The 24,297-nt window shown below is 40.0% G+C and overlaps 1 protein-coding gene across 4 annotated transcripts in view; it reads left to right on the top strand.

The window, feature by feature from the left end:
- Nucleotides 1-24,297, top strand: part of SNX29 (sorting nexin 29) — a 490,357-nt gene that overhangs the window by 118,270 nt on the left and 347,790 nt on the right. For all 4 annotated transcript variants that reach the window (XM_054042042.1, XM_054042043.1, XM_054042041.1 and 1 more), the window contains one exon: nt 14,603-14,685. In XM_054042042.1, the coding sequence (XP_053898017.1) occupies nt 14,603-14,685 (83 nt within the window). The remainder of the gene's footprint in view (nt 1-14,602; nt 14,686-24,297) is intronic.

The raw sequence follows: 24,297 nt of genomic DNA, 5'->3' as shown, positions 1-24,297 counted from the left end.
AAACACTTTCACATATGAGCAAGCCAAAAACTCAGCAGCCACCACATAAAAGATTTTAAGCATGGCTATCTGACATATGATATAGATATTAACTACTCCATGATATTTCCTGGGGAAGGCCCATGATTCTAACTGGGACTTCAGGAGCTATCTGATCACAAATTATGAAGGCGCTAGCCACAGTTCCACAGATGCACTGTGGGATGAGATTGTTATACTTACAGCTGGGTTTCAACCTTTTTGTTCTGTATGAAGAATGCAGTGTATATGCCCCCAAATTACAGCATTTATTCTTTTACTACAGAAGGATTTTTATGAGAATTTACAAGTTAATTGGTTGGAGCTAAAATTAAAATTGAGACCTTTAAATTAATAGTCTCAGACCTTTGTTTTTGTCTTTCTAAGTGATCTTAATAATGGAATAACACAGTCTTCAAACTTTTCACATAAGTAGAACCCATTGAAATCTTGTGCATAGACTACATTTGAAACAAGGTTATAATTAAGCCAAGTTATTAACTATTTTTGTATCTAAATGTTATGACAGTATGGAAAAGCCCTGGTTAACGGCTCAGGTTCCTCTAGTACGACCATTGTATCATCAGAGGTATCTCAATCAACTGTCACCCTTCCTCATAGCTATTTGTATGTCCCAGTTCTTAGTGGTTGTTATAATCAGCGATATGAGGGAGACTGGACACATGTCAAGAGTTCTCATTAGTACATTCCTTGAACCCGACTGTCACAGCTCTTTAAGGTTCCCTGACACTATCCGAGCTTGGATATGAGTGCTTGAAAGATTCCTCACTGCACTACCATCTTGTGCACCAAGTCAGTGCTGCCGTGAGAGCTGAGGCGGGAGTATGGAGAGAGACGTTGGTCTCCCTAATACCGCACTCTTCCCATAGCACAGGCCTTCTGACCTTAACTGTATGCATACTGCTGCTTCTCTCTGACCCCATCCTCCTCCCCACCTCACTATTCTCTCATTATTCCCACTTATTTCTATACCCTCCTTGCATGCAGCCACTTCCACCCGCTTCTTTGCTCCCAGCGGAGCTGTGATGGGTGATGAAGAGGTTGAGATGGATTCATTGGAAAAGAATGGGAAGTATGTGATGAAGGGAACTGTGATAGAAAGACAGTCCTGGAGTATAAGGGGTTGGAGAGCAGTTGCCTTATGGTATGTCTACGCTAGTGATTATATGCGTCAGTGTGCATGGTTGTGCCATACTCCCCTATTGTCTGCACCTAAACCCCAGAAGCACATATCTGAAGGCAAGGAGAGGGGCGAGTGAGCTAGCATGCCTGAGAGGTGTGGGTAAGAACATACCTCATCTGTGGCATGGTCCCATATCTGTGTAAGTTTGCACCTGGATAAGTGTAAGGGACATGTACCAGGTCTCAAATTTCAATAGTGCTCTACCCCATTTCCACAACGCACCTTTTCTTCCTGGCCCTTTCCCAGTTCATAAAGGTCCCTGTCTCCCCATTTTCAGTGATAGTAGCAAGTTGCACTGGCCGTATCAGAACAGCTTTCCGCTGCATTCTTTACAGATCAATACAGGTGAAAATGGATCCTGCTCCACGAGCAGCTGGTTGGCCCCTCTACCATACCTGGGTGCTGATCAGTGTGTGGTTGGAGTACACTGTCCTCCACCACTTCTCTTGAAGTGTCAGAAACATTCACCTGTACTGGGAATTTTACAAAGGCTGGAGCAGGTGGGCATTCAGCGGACTCTGGCCCAGTGCCGGGAACTCATCAAGCACTTGAGTCTCATGTACAGGAAGGCCAAAGACTCGAACAATCATGCTGGGAGGGCTTGTTGTACATGCCCCTTCTATGAGGAGCTGTCACAGGCTCCCAGTACAGAGCCAGAGGTGGCTCATGATTTCCATCTCAGCCCTGCTGGCTTCATTGCCTGATGGATACTGATGAGGGCAAGGGCAAGGAAGCAACAGGGACCCATTGAGGATGCCCCAGAAGACCTGGAGGATGAAGAACATATGATTCTGTACCTTTATTCAGAGAAGCTGGTTGAGCAAGCCTCCTCAATGAACCTGAGGAGGACCCTGAGTCGTGGCAGGAACCAGAACCCGAGACTGATAAGTTGCACTGGACCCACACCCTGACTTCAAACGTCTCCTCTTGCTCTGGTGTTGAATTCCTGATTTTAAGATTGAAGGCTTTTGAAGTACTGTGCATTGACTTTTTTCCTCCCTAGACCACATACCATGTGTTACTATGTCTCTGAACTGTTTGAATTGCAGTGCTGAAAGCATGCCATTGTCATGCCCTAACCAAACTCCTCCAACTTTCCCCTCCATCCAGCCCCATCCATTTATCCCAAAATGGTCCCCAAGCAGGACACAGTTATAGGTCAATGATTTTATTGATGTCTGATTAACAACTATTATGCATTTGGCTAAAGATACTTCTTAAGAACAGACTGTTAAGGAAAAAATCATTGTGCTCCTCTGTCTGTGCATTCCTTGGACAGGCACAGTCAGGTGTGAACTGGGGGAAGGAGTGGGTTAGAAGGGTCCCAGTTAGGAATAGGACAGTTGTAAAAGACTCACAGTTGCAGTTCTAAAGTTAGTAACAGCTGTCTTTTGTCCCTTGGAAGATTACGCAGTTCAGTGCTTTGTACAAACAGGAGCCATGCAGATTTATGGGGTGGGATAGGGTGGGAAGTGGAGGGGTCAGGTGGGGTTAGGTCCAGGAAGGAAACAGAACACAGCCGTAGAACACTTTGGTTAAATCATAGAATCATAGACTTTAAGATCAGAAGGGACCATTATGATTGTGTAGTCTGACCTCCTGCACAACGCAGGCCACAGAATCTCACCCATCCATTCCTGTATCAAATCCCTAACCTTGTCTGAGCTATTGAAGTCCTCAAATCGTGGTTTAAAGATGTCAAGGTGCAGAGAATCCTCCAGCAAGTGACCCGTGCCCCATGCTGCAGAGGAAGGCGAAAACCCCCCAGGGCCTTTGCCAATCTGCCCTGGAGGAAAATTCCTTCCCGACCCCAAATATGGTGATCCGCTAAACCCTGAGCATGTGGGCAAGACTCACCAGCCAGACACCCGGGAAAGAATTCTCTTAGTAACTCAGATTCCACCCATCTAACATCCCATCACAGGCCATTGGGTATATTTACCGCTAATAGTCAAAGATCAATTAATTACCAAAATTAGGCTATCCCATCATACCATCCCCTCCATAAGCTTATCAAGCTTAGTCTTGAAACCAGATATGTCTTTTGCCCCCACTGCTCCCTTTGGAAGGCTGTTCCAGAACTTCACTCCTCTGATAGAAACCTTCATATAATTTCAAGTCTAAACTTCCTGATGGCCAGTTTATATCCATTTGTTCTTGTGTTCACATTGGTACTGAGATTAAATAATTCCTCTTCCTCCCTGGTATTTTTCCCTCTGATATATTTGTAGAGAGCAATCATATCTCCTCTCAGCCTTCTTTTGGTTAGGCTAAACAAGCCAAGTTCTTTGAGTCTCCTTTCATAAGACAGGTTTTCCCTTCCTTGGATCATCCTAGTAGCCCTTCTCTGTACCTGTTCCAGTTTGAATTCATCCTTCTTAAACATGGGAGACCAGAACTGCACACAGTATTCCAGATGAGGTCTCACCAGTGCCTTGTATAACGGTACTAACACCTCCTTATCTCTACTGGAAATACCTCGCCTGATGCATCCCAAGACCGCATTAGCTTTTTTCACGGCCATATCACATTGACGGCTCATAGTCATCCTGTGATCAACCAATACTCCGAGGTCCTTCTCCTCCTCTGTTACTTCCAACCAGCTTATAACAAAAATTCTTGTTATTAATCCCTAAATTCATGATCTTGCACTTTTCACTATTAAATTTCATCCTATTACTATTACTCCAGTTTACAAGGTCATCCAGATCTTCCTGTATGATATCCCAGTCCTTCTTTGTATTGGCAATACCTCCCAGCTTTGTGACATCCACAAACTTTATTAGCACATTCCCACTTTTTGTGCCAAGGTCAGTAATAAACAGATTAAATAAGATTGATCCCAAAACTGATCCCTGAGGAACTCCACTAGTAACCTTCCTCCAGCCTGACAGTTCACCTTTCAGTATGATCCATTGTAGTCTCCCCTTTAACCAGTTCCTTATCCATCTTTCAATTTTCATATTGATCCCCATCTTTTCCAATTTAGCTAATAATTCCCCATGTGGAATCATATCAAATGCCTTACTGAAATTGAGGTAAATTAGATCCACTGCGTATCCTTTGTCTAAATGATCTGTTACCTTCTCAAAGAAGGAGATCAGGTTGGTTTGGCACGAGCTACCTTTTGTAAAACCATGTTGTATTTTGTCCCAATTACCATTGACCTCAATGTCCTTAACTACTTTCTCCTTCAAATTTTTTCCCAAGACCTTGCATACTACAGATTTCAAACTAACAGGCCTGTAGTTACCCGGATCACTTTTTTTCCCTTTCTTAAAAATAGGAACTATATTAGCAATTCTCCAGTCATATGGTACAACCCCTGAGTTTACAGCTTCATTAAAAATTCTTGCTAATGGGCTTGCAATTTCATGTGCTAGTTCCTTTAATATTCTTGGATGAAGATTATTGGGCCCCCTGATTTAGTCCCATTGTTCGAGTTTGTCTTCTACCTTGGATGTGGTAGTATCTACCTCCATATCCTCATTCACATTTGTCATTCTACCATTATCCCTAAGCTCCTCATTAAAGACTGAGGCAAAGTATTTGTTTAGATATTGGGTCATGCCTAGATTATCCTTAACCTCCACTCCATCTTCAATGTTTAGCGGTCCCACTTCTTCTTTCTTTGTTTTCTTCTTATTTATATGGCTATAGAACCTTTTATTTTTGTTTTTAATTCCCTTTGCAAGGTCCAACTCTGCACGGCTTTTGGCCTTTCTCATGTTATCCCTACATGTTCTGACCTCAATAAGGTAGCTTTCCTTGCTGATCCCTCCCATCTTCCACTCCTTGTAGGCTTTCTGCTTTTTCGTAATCACCTCTCTGAGATGCTTGCTTATCCAGCTTGGTCTACAACTCCTGCCTCTGAATTTTTTCCCCTTTCTTGGGATGCAGGCTTCTGATAGTTTCTGCAACTTTGACTTGAAGTAATTCCAGGCCTCCTCCACCTTTGCATCCACAAGTTCTTCAGTCCAATCCACTTCCCTAACTAATTTCCTTAATTTTTTAAAATTAGCCCTTTTGAAATCAAAAACCCTAGTCACAGTTCTATTTTTGTTTATCCTTCCATTTAGTTTGAACTGAATTAGCTCATGATCGCTTGAACCAAGGTTGTCCCCTATAGCCATTTCTTCTATGAGGTCTTCACTACTCACCAAAACCAAATCTAAAATGCATCCCCTCTTGTTGGTTCAGCAACTACTTGGTGAAGGAATTCATTAGCTATTGCATCCAGGAAAATCTGAGCCCTATTATTATTACTAGCACTTGTCTTCCAGTCTATATCTGGGAAGTTAAAGTCTCCCATGATCACACAATTCCCATTAGAATTTACTTCATTAAAAACATTTAAAGAGGTCTCTATCCATATCTCAATCAGATCCCGGTGGTTTATAGCACACCCCAAGCACTATCCCAGGGAAGGCTCTAGTAGCTTTCTTCCCCAATGTGATTTTTGCGCAGGCAGACTCTGTCTTATCCATTCCATCACTTCTTATTTCTTTACAGTCTACCTCATCATTGATATACAATGGTACTCCACCACCTTTGCCTTTATTTCTGTCTTTCCTAAACAGAACATACCCTTCAATACCTGTACTCCAGTCATGACTACTATTCCACCATATTTGTTATCCCTATAATATCTGGTTTCTCTTCCTGCACCAGTAGCTCTAGTTCCTCTATTTTGTTACCTAGGCTCCTCGCATTGGTGTACAAACATCTTAATTTTTGCTCTTTGGCTTCGCTCACATTCTTTACCCGATTAGGCACAGACATTCTACCGTCAGTATCACCTATTAGACTGGTATCTACACTAACTTTCCTCCTTATGTCCGTTCTCCTACCCATGGCTGTATCCTTTCTTACTTGGTTTTCTTCCCTCTCAATGTTAAAATCCGGCATGGAGATTACCTGGACATCTCCCAACCATCTCCCCCAAATTCCTAGTTTAAAGCTCCCTTAATCAGTTGTGCAAGCCTCTATCCTAGAAGTCTATTTCCCTCCTTACTCAGGTGAAATCCATCCCGAGAGTACAGTCCTCTGTCCATGAATGCCTCCCAGTGGCCAGACATCCCAAAGCCTTCCTTATAGCACCACTGCCTGAGCCATCTGTTGTTCGTCATAATCTTGTCACACCTTTGTTGCCCTTCCTTGGGAACAGGCAGAATCCCACTGAAGATCACCTGAGCCTCGATTTTCTTAAGCGTCTTTCCCAGCCTGACATAGTCTCCCTTGATGTGTTCCAGCGAGAAGCTAGCCGTATCATATGTCTGAGGAAAAGTTAGTCGCATCAATCCTTTGCCCCTTGGAAGATGACACAATTTTTACCATCCCTGTCCCTGATGTCTGGTCTCTTCTGACACTGAGTCATGCTGCAGAGGCTGGGGGAAATGGGAATGGGAGAAGGATCCAGCCTGGCAGTTGAATAAACACAGTGCAGTGTCCCTTTGCAACAGAGAGGCAAGTGGTTTATTGTGCTGATGTGAAACTTCAGGAAATTAAAGTTGTGGTGGTTTTCTTAAAGGGTTTCTTTCCCTGTCCATTTCACTGTTGTTATGTAGGCACAAGGACAGGATTTTCTGGTGATGCCTGAGTGGGTCGGATGAGCAGTGTTTGTGGTTTGCATCTCCCTTTGCACAGAAACGCTGTATGTTAGCTGAGAATATAGTTAACTTCCAGTTGAATTTCCTGCCAGTCCTTTAAGCATATTTAAGCAAATTTCTGGTGTAGCAGAAACTCTAGCTGAGTCTTGAGGTTCAACGGCAGTGCAAATCTGCTTGGTCCACCTTCATAACTGACCAAATCCCTCCATTCAGCAACGTGTAAAGGGGAACATTAGCAGAAACATCTCTCTGGCATAGATTGCTGGATCTCTTTCACAAAACTGGAAGACTTCTTTCTTCCATTTTGGTACCTTGAAAACTGCCATATTCTTTAAAGACTTGCCAACATCTGGAGAAGAAATTGCAAATGGCAATATAGGCCCTAGAAGGAACTGCTCCGCCTCCCGTCCCCTTGAGACACTATGAACATTTTATGTTTTTTAAAACATTAGTATTTGTATTTTACCACTAGAAGCTTCTGCTCCTTCCTCATGGGCTGCAAAAGTTGTCTGAAAATCAAGAATCGTCCAACAGTTGCATTCCTGGAATGCTGAAAAGTATCGAAATTGTGGCCTTCTACAGAAAAGTTGTGTTATGTGGGAGGATTTCTCAGCTTCTTCCAAAGGAAAAAAAAAATATTATGCGACTTTTGTCTTTGAATTGGCAGGACCTTTGGTACCTGAGAGGAAAACCCTTCGGCAAGGAGGACATCAGAGGCAGATGGAGAAGGACCCTGGAAAAGCTGTTCATAGAGATGGATAGGAGAAATCAGGAGCAGTTTGAATTCCTCAGGGCACAGCAGGAGCAGGCTCTTCAGCAGGAGTCACTGCTAATGAACTGGTTCATGGAGCAGGAGGCCAAAGGGAATGGGAGCATTCGCTACTGGAGAGGCTTATTGAACTGGTGCTGAATGAGTTCGGTGTCTGCCAGCTGCCAAGGCTACTGAGTCAGTCCTTGAACAGAAACTGCCTCCTGCTCCTCCAGCTGCCACCCTGATTAATTTTGCATCACTTGTATAGCCATTATTATTGGCGTAGCTTATCTATATTTGGTTGCTTCAGTATATTACAGTTTTGGAACCTTAGCTATTCAGAGTTGACGTATAATGTAGGCGAGGAATTGCATTTGATTTGTAGAATTTTCTGTTTTGCATAGAGTATTATATATATATATATATATATAATGAATTAAAAGGCAGGTACATTAAACTAAGTGCAGTCATATTAAGAATCATTTCAGTTTGCAAAATTTTGACACTTTTATATTGCCAAAATACATAAAGATGGAGTAGTTCTGGGGTTTTTTTGAGTAATTTTAAGCAGTGTTTCCTTGAGTACTAGGTTGTCTAAGATAAAATGGGGATAGAGATAATTACTTCAACTTCAGAATTACTGCGGAAATAGAGATTTTTAACTATTGGAAGACTTGCAATCACTGCTTACTTGATGATTCTTCTTCTCATGTAGTTTTAAAGAAAGGCAGTATGAACAGTATTAACTGTTGCTAAGGAAGTATCGGTCTGTGTGTCATTAATAGTTATTGTGAAAATAGAATGCCTGTCTTCAGCAAGCAATATTTTATACATGTGTAAGAATGAATTTCTTACCATAACCATTCCTTTAAAATAGTGAAGAAGCTTGACACTGCTGTTGAAAATTAATGCCCTATTTAAGCATTATTAGCTGTGTTTCATTTTAGAGTCTTGGAAGCCATGATTCTCACATCAGTAATGGGAATCTAGTGCTACTGCAGGCACTGCCCCCGCAGCTCCATGACAAATGTGACCTCTGTGACAAACTTGCAGCCTTAATTATGTGCCACAGGCAGAGAATAGAAGGGATCAAGGTGCACCAGTGCCCAAGACCCCTTTAATGGCAGGAAATTAAGTGAGATACAGTAGAACTTCAGAGTTATGAACACCTGACTTACGAACTGATCAGTCAACCACACACCCCAAGAACTCTTATTGTAATGGTTCTAAAATTTTTTGTATTGGTGATCCCTTTCACACAGTTTATGAGTGCGACCCCCTCCTTATAAATTAAATAAATAAATAAATTAATGGAGATATCCTATCTCCTAGAACTGGAAGGGACCTTGAAAGATCATCAAGTCCAGCCCTCTGCCTTCTCTAGCAGGAGCAAGTACTGATTTTTGCCCCAGATTCCTAAGTGGCCCCCTCAAGGATTGAACTCACAACCCTGGGTTTAGCAGGCCAATGCTCAAACCACTGAGCTATCCCTCCCCCCATTTTTTAAATGTTTAACACTATTATACATGTTGGAGGCAAAGTGAGGTTTGGGAGTGGAGGCTGACAGCTTCTGACCCCCATGTAATAACCTTGTGACCCCCTGAGGGTCATGACCCCCAGTTTGAGAACCACTGTCTTACTGGTAGGCTGTTTCAGAACCTTCACCTGATTTCCAGCTTGAATTTGTTCATGGCCAGTTTATACCCATTTGTTCTTGTGGCAACATTATCCTTTAACTTAAATAGCTCTTCCCCATCCCTGGTGTTTACCCCTGATGTTTCTCAGCCTTCCTTTTGCTAATCTAAACAAGCCACATTCTTTAGTCATATCTCATAAGATAGGTCTTCCATTCTCCTGATCATTTTAGTAGCTCTTCTCTACACCTGTTCCAATTTAAATTACTCTTTCTTGAAATATGAGTGAGGAGAATTGTACACATTATTCCAAATGAGGTTTTACCCGTGCCTTGTATAATGACATTAATAACGTCTCTGTCTCTATTGGAAGTGCCTCACATGATACATCCTACGATTGCCTTTGCCTTTTTTGCAGAAGCATCACATTTGCAGCTCATAGTCATTCTGTGGTCGACCTACACACTTAGGTCTCCCTACTCCTTTGTTGCTTCCAACTGACAAACCCCAGCTTATAGCAGAAATTCTTGTTGTTAAACCCTAAGTGCATGACCTTGCATTTTGACCTATTACATTTAATCCTGTTTCTGTTACTCCAGTCTTCAAGGCCATCCAGTTCTTCCTCTATAACGGGTCGGCAACGTTCGGCAGGCGGCTCGCCAGGGTATTGGCCCTGGATGGCGAACTGCGGCCAGTGGGGGCCACGATCGGCCGAACCTGCCGCGTCAGCAGGTAAATAAAACTGGCCCGGCCCGCCAGGGTGCTTACCCTGGAGAGCCGCGTGCCAAACCTTGCCGACCCCTGCTCTATAATATTCCAATCCTCCTCTGTATTATTGAATCCTCCCAACTTTGTATCAGCAAATTTCTTTAGCACACTCCTACCTTTTGTGTCTACCTCATTAATAAAAATATTAAATAAGATTGGTCCCAAAACCAATCCTGGAGGAACTCCACTAGAAGTCCAAAAGTTCACCTTTGAGTACAGCCTATTGTCTTCTTCCTTTTAGCAAGTTCCTGGTTTTTCTTGGATTGCTGTTGGAATTTTAATATTTACTTTCCTGCGAAATGTGTTCTGTTCTTTTGCCTGTAATGCATTATAGTCCAATAGTGCTTTGTGACTGTTAGTGACATATTTTTACTTTATTTTCAAAGCAATACTGTTATCAAAGGCGGAAACACCCTAGTCAAGAAAGTCTGTAATTGTTTGATTTGCCTTGGGGAAAAATTACACAGGAAAAAGCTAACTATATCATTTAATTATAAAGTCTCGAGAAGCTACAATATTATCTATGCCAGTGAAATTAGCTTTGAAAAGCATGTTTTGATAAAAGGTTAATAACCAATGAATTTTTGAAATACAAAATGTTCACATTTGTTAAAACTTTGAAATACGTTCCATATTTTTTGATGTGGAATACAGTTGCAAAACTATTGACAACCACCTCCTACTACTTGAATCAATTTCAGACTGAATATTAGTTTGACAAAAATCCCCCTTGCCTTTAGAGATGTATACAAGCTGTCACTTTTTATATTGAAATGTAGGTTTATGCTGTATTTGTCTAATCATCCTACTAAAAACGAGCATTTGGAAAACAAATCTGTTTTGTCAAAAGCAAACTTTGTAATATTGTCTACACAAAAATGGGAAATTGTGTGTAATTTTGACCTCCCCCCCCCAAAAAAATTAGTCACCTTGTTAGTTTATAAGTCGCATACTCAAATAAAAGACTGTATACAGGGAAGAGGAGGATGGGTCATCAGCAGGGTTGTAACCTTTCGATCCACAGCATAGACCTCTGGTAGTTGAGCTAACACACTGCTAGCAATAGTAGGTTGTTGTCCTCTGTGGGCCAGCCATTAGAGGGAGATGAGAGGCACGTTTTGCTAGTGGGTTTCACAGCTATTTACTCACTGCAGAGGAATACTTGAGAATCTTGGGTTCTATTCAGGTTCTGGAGGAGAGTGTGCTTTAGTGGGAACAGACTTTTCTACACGTTTGCGCCACCTGCCTGACACGTGTTCCTGTCTTCTCCACACTGTCCTTATTCCAGTCCTGTCTCTTGCTCTTTGCCCACCCCAAACCCCACTCCTTGTCCCACTCAACTTTGTCCAGCCAATCTGTCCCTTCCCCACAGTCCCTAGCTCCTTTTCTGCTCCCTATCTCTTCCCTCCCAGTTCCACTCAAAGTTCCCTCAAGCCTGATCTAACTCCCGTGAAGTCAATGGAAAGACAATTTCCGTGGGTGTTAAATCAGGTGTTATGTGTCTTGAGATCCTTAGATAAAAAGCTATAGAAATTCACACACCACAGGGATGGGTGCTATGTTAGAATTTAGATTGTTGCTGCTGGTCTTATAAAATAAATGTTCAGGACTAATAAGTAATATTAGGCCAATTGATTTATAAAGAGACACATTTGAAAATGAGATGTGAACTGAACTATGATAGCTTGCTTTGAAATTGTCTTAATAAGGAAATCCTATGTGATTTAACCACCTTTGTGAAGTGAATGTGTACTTTGGGGTTTTTTTTTTTTTTTGAGTTCTTTGTACAATAGTATAATTTTAATATTTTTAAATGGTATTAGTTCTCTTCCCAAACTTAAAAATGCTTCTTTAAAATTCTAGTGTTTATCATGCCTTGCGATTCTTTTGATGTTTAACCCTCCTAATTCGAAACTGAAGATAGTTATAAATATAGATAAGTCTGCACTGTTAATGACAAATGTTTCCTCCATGATTTTGGTATAAAATATAGTATTTTCCAAGAATGAGTTACCTAATCCTATCATCATTTAATACATGAGATTAAACAATATTTCTGTGTTTTCTTATTCTAAATCTCACCTCTCTCCTTTCCATCTGAAGAAAAAAAAGACTTGTTTTTGTAGTTTACATATTTAGGAAATTAAAAATATCCTAAAATGCATAAAACATTCAAGGACTTTATTAAAATGTCATAGTTAAGTAATGAATAGTTCCTTCCCCACAGGATTTAGCAAACTGCTATTAGGGGACTGAATTAAACTGAGGTTGCATTGACCAGAAATCTGACTTGACAACTGTATGGCCTTTAAATAAAGAATATAGCAGCAGCCTAATTTTCCAGTAAATTCCTAAGAATTCTGATCTCTTTAATGTTCTATATTGTCATTTTTATATAGTAATCATTTCTTAAGATAGTCCCAAGGGAAAGCCCTCCCTTTATTTTAACAGTGAGTGTTTAAATTACTGCAGCTGAAGTGTGGATTGCTTGATGGCAGCACAATTGTGACAAAATAAGTATGACTTTCTCAATATTTTTATTAGATTGTGTCACAGAAACTCGAGGCTACAGTTAAAAATTCTATTGTTACTATTCTAGGCTGAACTTGATTGGGAATCTAGCAGAATAGTTGGATTTACTTTCAGACTCAAAGGCAGTATTTGATGCTGCAATTGTGGGATTGCAGAATGATTGGAAATTGAAAACCTTTCCCTCCAGGAAAGTGGAACCAGAAATGAATTTCTGTTGAGTCCAGATTAATGGTGAGAAAGTAAGAGTGCTGTGACTTTTGCTGTGGAGATTTAAGTCTGCTTGCTGTGTGGTAGAGGATTAAGTGCAGTTGCTGGCACCTAATTTCATGCTTTCGACAGTATTTAAAATAAATTCAAGTAGTGTGTTCCTGTCCAGTTTTCATAGCCCCATATCAACTCTAAAAGAGTGTTAAAGTTTCAAATTCGTCCTATTTCCATTGGCATTGCATAATTAGGTTGAAATTAGCCATTTTAAAAAGGTTAATTTAGTATTACATTCTCCCATTAATGTCCCCTTTCCTCATCCTGCATAACAAATAATTAAAAGAGTTCAATGTAATTTAGTATCGACTCTGTTGACGGTATCTTTCGGTGGCATAGTGCTATTACTGGAGTGCAATTTGCGGCGCTTTATGTTTTGAGTGGGGTGGAAGAGGATCTTGACGGGCGGGCAGCACTCCTACAGAAGATACCCTTCTGTAGGGACCTGAGAGAACTATCTATTGGGATAGTTGTAGCTCTTTAAAGTTTTTTGGACTGCCTTTTTTGGACTGCTATTTGGACTGCCTCTGAGGCATTGCATACTCCCCCCTTCCCCCAACCAGTCTAACTGCCAAATTAGCATGCTTCCTCTAAAAGAGACTGTGCCTCCAAGGCTTTTCCACCTGGTATATCTGTTTCAGAAAAGCAATCTTTCTAAACAGTTGATTCTGCATCTTCATTTCTAATTTTCTGTGACAGACTGTTCTGCATAGTTATAAATCTGTAGTTTGAGAGTGACAAGTGTCTACTATACTGAAAAAAGCCTCTTGTTTTGAGGGAACTATTGGAAAGCCAAGTCTCTTCTTGTTACAGGTGGAGTCTACTTCCAAACCACTTGCAAAACATTTGCAGTATGAAGTGCTTTTTATGCCATGTTGAGTGAGATTATTTAGAAGCTTTATTACATAAGGGTTTTCTGTATTCACTTGCTTGACAAAGTTAAATTCTGTTTCTTCTGTATACATGCTTCTATTGAATTCATGAGATTGAATGAACTCAAAGGGGTGGCTGATTTATATCTTTGTTTGAAATTTAAGCTGTTACAATCCTTTTCTATTTCAGACCTTAACTAAAGCTTTTAGTGTCACAAGAGGCAGAAAAATAGTGGGACATTTAAATACTTGCTTCTCTCCAATTGAAAATAATAAGGAAGTAGAAGATAAACTTTGAAAAATAGCAGAATAAAAATGTATAACTTACACTTTACTGAATTCTTCTCAATTAGCAGCTGTACGTTGAAAATTACATTCTGAATATTTTTTTTACAAAGAGGGCTGTCAGTCTCTTTCACTAGTACAGTCATTTTCAAGTTCTGAATTAATTATTTATTCGTTTAGCAGTAAATACTTAGACCATAGGAAAAATAGAATAAAATAACTAGTATGTAATGTGAACCACTGCATTTCTTTGTTTATAGTCCATCCTCAATTATTAACCAGCTGTACTTTTGGCATGCAAGCCACAGTCACTTAGATCTATGATGATGGTGGATATGTGGTTAGAGATGCTTAATATAGACAGAAAGTAATGTAGAACCTGTGAGTATAAATGATCTACTATATTGTATTGATTGGCCTATATTTCACTTGGCCACATATTTCCCTCATGCTGGAAAACTAGTTTCCCTATTGCAGTGTTACTGACTTATATGTTAGATACTACCTTTGTGGTAATTCTCTTTACAGGTTACTGCTTTTAGTTTTGAAGATAGAACATAGTAATATTTATGAATGATGATTTTTAACCCATTTCACATCTGAAACAAATGATATCTTTTTATATTTGGTAATGTACTAATATTTTTCTCTTACTGTTGTACCTGCAGGGAGAATGAAGTGCTGAAAGTACAACTCAAGAAGTATGTAGGAGCTGTCCAGATGCTGAAAAGAGAAGGTCAAACAGCAGAAGGTAAGGAGAAAATGAGGAGAAAAATCTATACAGGAAAGACACATAGCAGATATCATTCCATCATTATTGACAAAAAGATTGCTGTCCATTAGTGAAGAATTTATTGATTATGAGACATCGTAGAAAATATTTTTGAAAAAAAAAAAAAAGCCATGCGTTAGTATGTAATGTTTTGGCTAATAATAATGTAGAAAGAGGCAAGCTGTTACAATGGTCTGAGTATTTTAGACAACTAAAGTTTTTATAAAGCAACAGAGGGTCCTGTGGCACCCTTGAGACTAACAGAAGTATTGGGAGCATAAGCTTTTGTGGGTAAGAACCTCACTTCTTCAGATGCAAGAAGTGAAGTTCTTACCCACGAAAGCTTATGCTCCCAATACTTCTGTTAGTCTCAAAGGTGCCACAGGACCCTCTGTTGCTTTTTACAGATTCAGACTAATACGGCTACCCCTGTTATACTTAAAGTTTTTATGTTTTGCAAAGTTGGTGAGGTACACAGTCCACAGAGCTCAAGGTCAGGTGTTTTTTTTGTTCCATTATTATTTATACTACAGTAGTGCCCAAAGCATGCTAGGTGATGTTTAGACTTATAAGGAAGACACAGTCCTATTAAGAGCTGACAGTTAACTACATCTCTGTCTAAAGTGGTCATCATTTCTACAGCTGAGTTAAGTACTATCTGAAAATGGTTTGGTTTTTTTGAAATGCTTATTTGTGACTTTGTGCTGTAGAAAATGAAAAACTAGCTAACTTGTACATCTAAAAAAGTTTAAAAGAGGACCTTGGAGAGTGCTTCAGCTGCAAGTCCAGAGCAAAAGGACAGTGCTTAAGGCACTTAATTTTTTTTTTGTCAGGGACTGTCTTTGTTATATTGATACAGTGCGTAGTACAGGGGTCGGCAACCTCTGGCACGCGGCTTGCCGGGCCAGTTTGTTTACCTGCTGCGCCGGCCGGTTCGGCCTATCGCAGCTCCCACTAGCCGCAGTTCGCCGTCCCAGGTCAATGGGGGTTGCGGGAAGTGGCGCGGGCGACGGATGTGTTGGCCGCAGCTTTCCGCCACCCCCATTGGCCTGGGATGTCGGCTGAACCTGGTAAACAAACTCCTGGCCCGCCAGGGTGCTTATCCTGGCGAGCCGCGTGCCATAGGTTGCCGACCCCTGGCATAGTACAATAGAGTCCAGGTTCATGATGAGAGCTCCTAAACGCTAATAATAATGAGGAAGAAATACTCAAGTGGTGTCTCCCAATCTGGTAGATGCTGCAAGGCAGCCTCACTACAAGAATAGGTCTAGGTTACCTCTCCTTGACAAGACAATTTTTCTGCATTAGGAATATAGATAAAAAAGTTGTCTTTCACTTTTCAAGTAGAGGAGTGTCAAGGTCTCTACAGAGTTTTAGAATGGTATTTATATATAAGGTGATGGCACACTTTTGAGGTATGTTTTTATGAACTTTTGCCCATTATGTTGAAGGAGGAATGGTTGTAATGAGAGATGATTGAATAGATTGCTGCTGGTTCAGTTTGGGAGTAGAGAGTAAGTGTTTTCTATTTCAGATATTTGGGAAGTGCTCATACCACTATGCTGGAGACTATTTAAATGCCAAACTAGGGAATATTTTTGGTAGACCAAAAAATGTGTGATACAGTAGAACATTGATGTTACATACACTAATCTTATGAGTGTTTTCCTGATGGGGAAAAAATATCATATAGTAAAATTTATGCCAATGAAGAACACATTGACATCCTTTCACATTCTGATGCCTTCAATGCACTTGATATCACCTTGAAGGACAAGACAGTGATGCAGTGCATCATTCTGTCACATATGCATCATGCCTACTGTAATTTTGAGATATTCAATATTACAGATTTTTTTCTGTTTTATGAACTCCTTAGTCCCCAATTGGTGCCTATAATAAGGACTCTACTGTAGTTAGAATGGGGCAGTTTTCATCTGCAGCAAGCTAGCATGTTTGTAAGCTTAATATCTCTGATGTTACAAGTGTTCAGTAAGAACCCATTTTATTTTGAATTAAGCAAATTTTGGCTAATGAGGAGATGAGGGTGTTTTTAAATATTGTGTTATTTTTGTTTCCAGTGATCCTCCTTCTGGTGGCACTCAAAATTCCTCAGTCTATTTGGCCCTGGATAGAATGTGGGTGAGATCATTGTGGGAGTCAGCATTTATCGCTTTATAATATCCTTGAAAACGTGTGAGAGTGCCAGTACTAGATATAACTTGCATTAAGAGGAATTAAGCTCAGAAGTGCATTAGTGTGTGTGGCTTTGATGAAAGGTTTAATAGTAAAGTAAAATGGACACGTCTAGAAGACTACACTTTTGTTGGAGTAAGACAAAGGGTAAAGTAGTTTCATCCTCCACTAGATCTGCTGTGCTTATACCTTTAAATGCCTCATAGAGGTTGATTGTGAAGCTTCTCCCATTTGTCATATGTATATCATATTATTCTATAAAGAGACATTTGGAGAAGCTGAGATTTGTTTGATTTTTTGAGTGTCCTGTGTGGAACTGAAAATTGGATTCCTTTGCAGTGTAGTATAAGACTGGGAAAAAAAGTCTGTGTTTTTTAATTGAAGCTTTTTTATTGGAGAACTAAAGTAGCAGGGAAAAAATTCTTGACAGGCAGTAAAAACCTTTTCAATGCTCTTTTAAGTACTTTAAATATGGAAGTATTTTCCATTGACATACACAACTTGAATCCTTACATTTTGAGTCTTTTTTTCCTTGGGTCCTTTGTGAATGAAAGAATTTGATTACTCTTGTAGTGAAATTCTTTAAATCAATATTGTGGTGTAGTGTTTTGCAATTATCAAAGTCTGACCTTACTGGAAAACAGCTAAACTATTAGAGCTGTCAATTAATCACAGTAAACTCAAAACAAATTAACTCAATTAAAAAAATTAAGTATCATTAATCAGTTTTAATCGCACTGTTAAACAGTGATAGAATACCAATTTAAATTTCTTATGAATATTTTTGGATGTTTTTCTACATTTTCAAATATATTGATTTCAATTGCAACACAAAATACAAAGTGTCAGTGCTCTCTTTATATTATTTTTTATTACAAATATTTGCCTTTCATGCTTCAACCTGTAGATTGCACTTTTTTTACAGTGCAAATATTTCCTCTCCTCTCCCGCCTCTAACGTATTCTGGGGTTTTTTGGTCTCCTTCATCTTAAGCATCAGAGAGGGCCACAGCTAGAGATGGGACACTGGATAGGTTGGGTCAGTGCTCTGAAGTGGCACTGAGAATTCTCTGTCTCCTGTTCTTAGCTGGCTGATTCTTGCTCACATGCTCAGGGGCTAACTGATCACCATATGTGGAGTTGAGAAGGAATTTTTCCCAAGGTCAGATTGGCAGTGACCTTGGTTTTTGTGGTGGTTGTTTTTTGTCTTATTCTGCAGCATGGAGTACTGGTCACTTGCCAGGATTATCTGGTTATATCTCACTTAATCAGTTCCCTGCCATTGCAGGGGCCTTGGTACACCTCAGTTCCTCTTTTCCTCTGCCTCTGGCACATAATAGTTTAGTCTCCGGAGGGCTGTAATACCTGGTCTAATTTTGGTTATTGGGTTTAGTGTGTGGGTGCTCGGTGGTGGTGGTGGTGTAATATATGGCAGGTCAGAATAGATAATTGGATGATCCCTTTTTGCCTTAAACTCTAAAGCTTGCCAATGTACTTATGATTTGTTTCTCAAGTGACTTGACCATAGTTCTATTTGCTAGCATCAGGAGTTGCTGCTGTAATTCAATCTCTTGCAGCTGTACATCATGCAGAAGAAATGTTTGCCCTTGTAGAGGCTAAAAGCAGCATTTTGGCACTGAGTTATCGCATCTATCCTTTGATCCCACATTTGGTAGTTTTTTTGAAAGGCATTTGCTGAAACCAGTATGGCACCAATGACATGTTAAAACTTTGGCAAAAAGGTATTTACACTGTTTTCAACTCTTTCACCTGTTTTAAAACACTTTTAAATATAGGCTTAAACCATATCATACCTAAAAAGTTGATCCATGTTCTCTGTTAGTGTTAATTGACACAGCTTCATTGCTGTCAATGAATGGAAGAATGAAAACCAGTAGCTTATCTGTGGTCAAAAATGTTTTGTCCAATCCACACTGACCAGCAAAATTTTGTTACCCAAAACTGTTTTCAAGAACCAACCTCTAAAGTTGTTTCAGGAGAGACAATGCCTACAACAGACACCTAGGATGGTAATAAAAGATGTATTTTCTACAGCAATATCTCTGTGAATATCTTCAGCAATATCTCCTGACTTGAAAGAAAACCTCCCCAGTTGTGAAGGTGGGGAATGTTTTACTTGATGTATTCTCTGGTCTGAATATCTTGTTATGAAACACATTTTCTGAGGTCCACTCTAGGTTTGTTGACCCTCTTGGCCACCTTCACTGTTTTGAAAGGATTGTGGTCTGGACTCTGCATTTCATTCAACTGTATGTTTTGTGGTTGAACTTACCTCACTTTGGGACTAAAATAGTAATTTTTGTTATAGATACTAATGCTTACTAGGGCTCTGTAATACCATGGTGTAATATTGAGCATCTTAAACCAGAGTGAGGTTAATGATCAGTCGAGCGGAAGCAACGGAATGAGTAATACCATTTTTGGTCCCATTAATGCACGAGGCTTTTTCCCCACCTCTCTCCTTAGTCCCAATCTGTTACCATGTTGGTGATGGGGAGTGGCTGTACTAGTTGCCCCACCAAACTCTAAGGTCAGTGTAAACAACCTATTTGGAAAGTGATTTGTTTGTAAAATAGAAATGTATGCATTATCAAGAAGTGCAACAATCACTTATAATTTGAAGTGAAAGGCCCCTTTTCCATATAGAATTATTTCCCCTTTATGGAAAGTAGCTTAACCTGAGGGGGAGAAACTTTGTTAGGTGATGGGTATTGTAATATTCCTATGCTTTGTTGATGGGCATGGTATAGATCAGTGTTTCCCAAACTTGGAACGCCGCTCGTGTAGGGATAGCCTCTGGCAGGCCGGGCCGGGTTGTTTACCTGCCGCATCCGCAGGTCCGGCCAATTTGCGGCTCCCACTGTCTGCGGTTCGCTGCTCCAGGCCAATGGGAGCTGCTGGAAGCGGCGGCCAGTACGTCCCTCGGCCCGCGCCACTTCCAGCAGCTCCCATTGGCCTGGAGCAGCGAACCGCGGCCAGTGGGAGCCGCGATCGGCCGGACCTGCGGACGCGGCAGGTAAGCGACCCGGCCCGGCCCACTAGGGGCTTTCCCTACACAAGCAGCGTCCCAAGTTTGGAAAACACTAGTATAAATGGCTAAACCTATGTAATTTGATATCTCACTTTTACTGGCTAAATCTCATTTGCCAGAGTGTTATAATAATTTACTTAAAGGTCTTCTAACTTCTGGATGTGGGATTATAGTTCATGCTTCACAGAAGTGTGCTTATACAACAACATTATCTTAAATCCTGTCAACATTATTGCTTATCTATTTCATGACAGTCGATCTATTGTCCCTTATACAGAATAGACAACTAGAAAGTTTAGCTGTAATATTTACACATCATCTATTGCAGTGTGGAGCCTATTAATAATTCATTTAATCTTTGGAACTGTAAATAATATAGTACATGTCAGTGCAAAAAATTCCAGTTTCTTAAAGTAATTGTTGTGGTGAGCTTTACACTTCAGAGCCAAATTCAAGATCTATTTGATTCCTTGATACAGACAGGCTTGGACAATTGCATTTCTGCCAAAACAGCTGTATTCTTATGTGAACGAGGTCCCATGCAGCACTCCTTGTACCAGGCAAAGTGAGGGACAGAGGGGGAAACATGTTCTGCTAAAATGCTCTGACCACATTACTTGATGTCTGTTTAAACTTCTGAGTATCTTTCTTCTATAAAAAGCTGGAATGAGATCGTTGTCAATTTAAAATTACTGTTGAATCATGAAGCTATTACACAAAATTGTATATATTTTTCAAGGACTTATTCTGATATTTCAGCCTGTTTCCTAAATTTGCCTCTCATTTTGGGGCTGACACCATTGTAAAGGTGTGTAACAGAATTGATCTTTGACCGAGTGAGACCTCAGTGTGAAACAGTAAATTCTAACACCAAAATGACTGAAGTTGAAGGTATTTTTCCTCCTACATGCCATTAGTAAATGGAATTCTTCAGGATGTATTGTTGAAATGTGTTGACAACCCACCCTTCTTTCCCCACTGTTGAGTCTAATAACCTGGACTTGATAGTGGTGCAGGATCTAAGGGTTGGTTAGGCTCCTGCTTAGGCCCCTTTATACCTTCGAGGACGGGAGGGAATCAAGGCCATTGAGAGCAAATGTGACCAATTGACACTGCTGGCTAAAGCATTCTGCTCTCTGGGGCATGCACGTCAGAAGTGGAACAAATGTAAACAACACATCTTGAAGAATTCCAGGTTAAAGATAAGTAACTTTCCTTTCTGTGTTTTTTAAATGAATTTATATTTTGTTTTAGAGATTATCTATCCCAAGCCCCTCTTGTGATTTTGGAGAATGAAGTTCACAGAACAAAAACAATATGAGCAGCAGCAGTTCTTGTTTCCCCCTTTCTGAAAGAACCAACTCTAAGGATGAGACGATAGTTTAGTCTCTGTGCCCATTATCCCTGGTGGCTCTTCTGACCCTGCCAAAGAGTACCAGTTAGTTTTGCAATGTGGACAATTGTCCACAAGGGTCTAGATAGAGACCTACCACTGAGATGATTTTATGTGCCAGTATATCACTGAGCTGTCATTACATAGTAGCAGCTTTTGATCATTACTGTCCTGTGTTGAACTGTAGGGCCATATCGTTATTTTTTTGCGTGTGTGTGTGTGTGTAAGTAACTCAGCATCTCTGGTGCACACTGTACGACTACTATTTCTAAGATAAATATTTAACCTAATAGACTTTGTATGAAAACTAAGATTTACATTTCCCTTGCAGAAGTGATTCAGCCTTCTTAGTGCTGCTCTGAAAGGTTAATTACTATACCTGTATGTAGTTCAAAAACCATATGCTTCCATAAAAAGGGAATGTTGTTTGCAATTACATACAATTTTTATTTCTGACATTGTTTGAATGTAATGATTCATATTAAGAATTATTCATGAAAACGATCTTTTAAGCATCTTATAATAGCAGAAATTATCCTTCATTAGATACTGACAGTTTCTGTGATGAGTGTAATTATGAAAAAAAATATTGCAGAATATAGCTAGCCTGTGTTAAAATTACGCAAATTAGTGAGTGATAAGAATAGAAACTGCGTAGGATGGTCAGATTTTATAGGAGAAAATGGGGGTGGGGAACAGTAGCAACATTTCTAAAAATAAATAATTTTGTGCTGTACATTGTAAGTGTATTTCCTCAATCTATGCTAAGTTTCCCATAATTGTCATCAGTAATACTCAAAATAAGTTTTAGCTACATGCATTGTTCACAATAATTCTCCCTATATTGTAGGTTGTACATATACTATTCTTACAAAATAAGTGTTTTTTGTTGGTGTCATTGATTATTTATGTAAGAATCTTTGTAGTAATACAGATTTGATTCAGGAAGGCACTTTAAGTAGGTGCATAACTTTATACATGTAAATAGTCCTGGAAGTCAGTGGGACTACTCAAGCGCTTAAAGGTACAAATATGATATAGACCATAATCCTCAGTCTACATGTGAATTTCACCTGTGGTATTTTCCTTCATGGCCACAAGACTTCACACCATCCATTCTTTTTAGAAATGGGTTTTCCATGTAATGAGCTTATTCCCTGGGGTTGAGGGAGGAGAGTCATGTTGGAAACTGGTGAACTCTAGGATAAACAAAACTCATAGTATAATCTTCAACTCCATCACTTCAGCACTGGGTTGTGGCAGCCGTTTTTTACAGATCTTCCAAAGGCTACGGTGTCAATTATGTAATGGGGGTCAGTAGTCCCAGAACTCAGAAATACAAGAGTGGCTGTGGAATATGCTTGGTGTGGTTGAAAGATTATAGTGTCATATTATTGCTGAATATATGTTGCTGCTGTTCTATTGAGTAGCCATTATATTTTCTTTTCTGTTTAGATCAAGGTAGAATCATGTTTGGATTTCCATTGATTTCAGTATGTTATGTTGCAACTTTTTAGGGATAGGATGTGCAGTAAAGAAGTGTATTGAGCTGTTTAGGGCAGTGCAGTAGGTGGTAGGGGGATGTATGTCTCCTGGAATTGTGGGATTCAGATGTGTGGCTGATACAGAGAGACTTTATGGCAGCCTATCTGGATTGTATCTCTCTGATGGCTTTAACCATCTCAAGGGATGGAGCATAGCTTGGTGGAAGCCACACATTTAGGCCTGGCTGTATAGCTGTTTTCACGTTGGGATCTGCCAGATGGCACAAAATGGCCCACGGTTGGGCTGAGAGACTACAGCCACCTTTTACCACAAAGCTTGAGTTCATTTGCCTCTGTCATTGGTTTATATTGTTGATGTTCATTTATTTAAAGAAGTTGCTTTGGTCTTTGTGCCATAATATCACTGTCTTGTGAGCTGCCTTTTTCTGAGTCTCCTTGGCAATATTCAGTGTTTACTTGAGTTCTTTACTCCAAAATTGATTTTATGTTCCCACTCATTTTATAATAATCTTGATAATGTACCTGGGAGTGACACAAGGTTTAGTTTTAGTTACTTTTATAGTAGAAAGAAGTCTGAAAAACTTCTGTCTTTGGGGGCATGCATAGATATGTACTCATATAGTTGCAGCTGGTAGGTAAAAGAAACCTAGACACAATATATGTGCCTTGCTCCTCCAAGACTTATGGAAGTCACACCTTGCAAGACACTCAGAGCCATGGAACAGGGTATGGTTCTGATTACGGCTGTCGATTAATCGCAGTTCACTCACATGATTAACTAAAAAAAATTAATCACGATTACAAATATTAATTGCAATTAATCTCACTATTAAACAATAGAAGACAGTAACTCCTCACTTAACGTTGTAGTTATGTTCCTGATAAATGCGACTTTATGTGAAATGTTAAACGAATCCAATTTCCCCATAAGAATTAATGAAAATAGGAGGGGTTAGGTTCCAGGGAATTTTTTTTTCACCAGACAAAACACATTATATGCATATATACCATAAGTTTTAAACAGTTTTAAACAAACAGTTTAATATTGTACACAGCAATGAATGATTGTGAAGCTTGGTTGCGGTGGTAGAATAAGAGGGTGGAATATTTCCCAGGGAATGCCTTGCTGCTAAATGATGAACTAGCACTCAGCTGAGCCCTCAAGGGTTAATATAGCCTCACACTCTACAAGGCAGCATGGACTGAGGAAGAAGGGAGGAAACACAATAGATTCAGAGCAGTAGCTGCAAACACTTCCCTGCAAAAACTGAACATGCTGATGAGCCCGTGCTATCCAGCTGGAGCGCACCGCCCCTTCCTCCTGACAGCACATGCATAGCTGCACAAGTGCTAACTTTCCAAGGTGCTGGGGGGTACGTGCATGAGTGAGAGAGAGAGAGACGTGCATTGCCCCTTTAAGTATGCTGACCCTACTTCAAATACATT

This window comes from Malaclemys terrapin, chromosome 10 (genome assembly GCF_027887155.1).
Source record: "Malaclemys terrapin pileata isolate rMalTer1 chromosome 10, rMalTer1.hap1, whole genome shotgun sequence".
In the NCBI taxonomy this organism is placed as follows: Eukaryota; Metazoa; Chordata; order Testudines; family Emydidae; genus Malaclemys; species Malaclemys terrapin.
The sequence above is the reverse complement of the archived record's forward strand: the minus strand, read 5'-3'. Positions and strand labels throughout refer to the sequence as shown.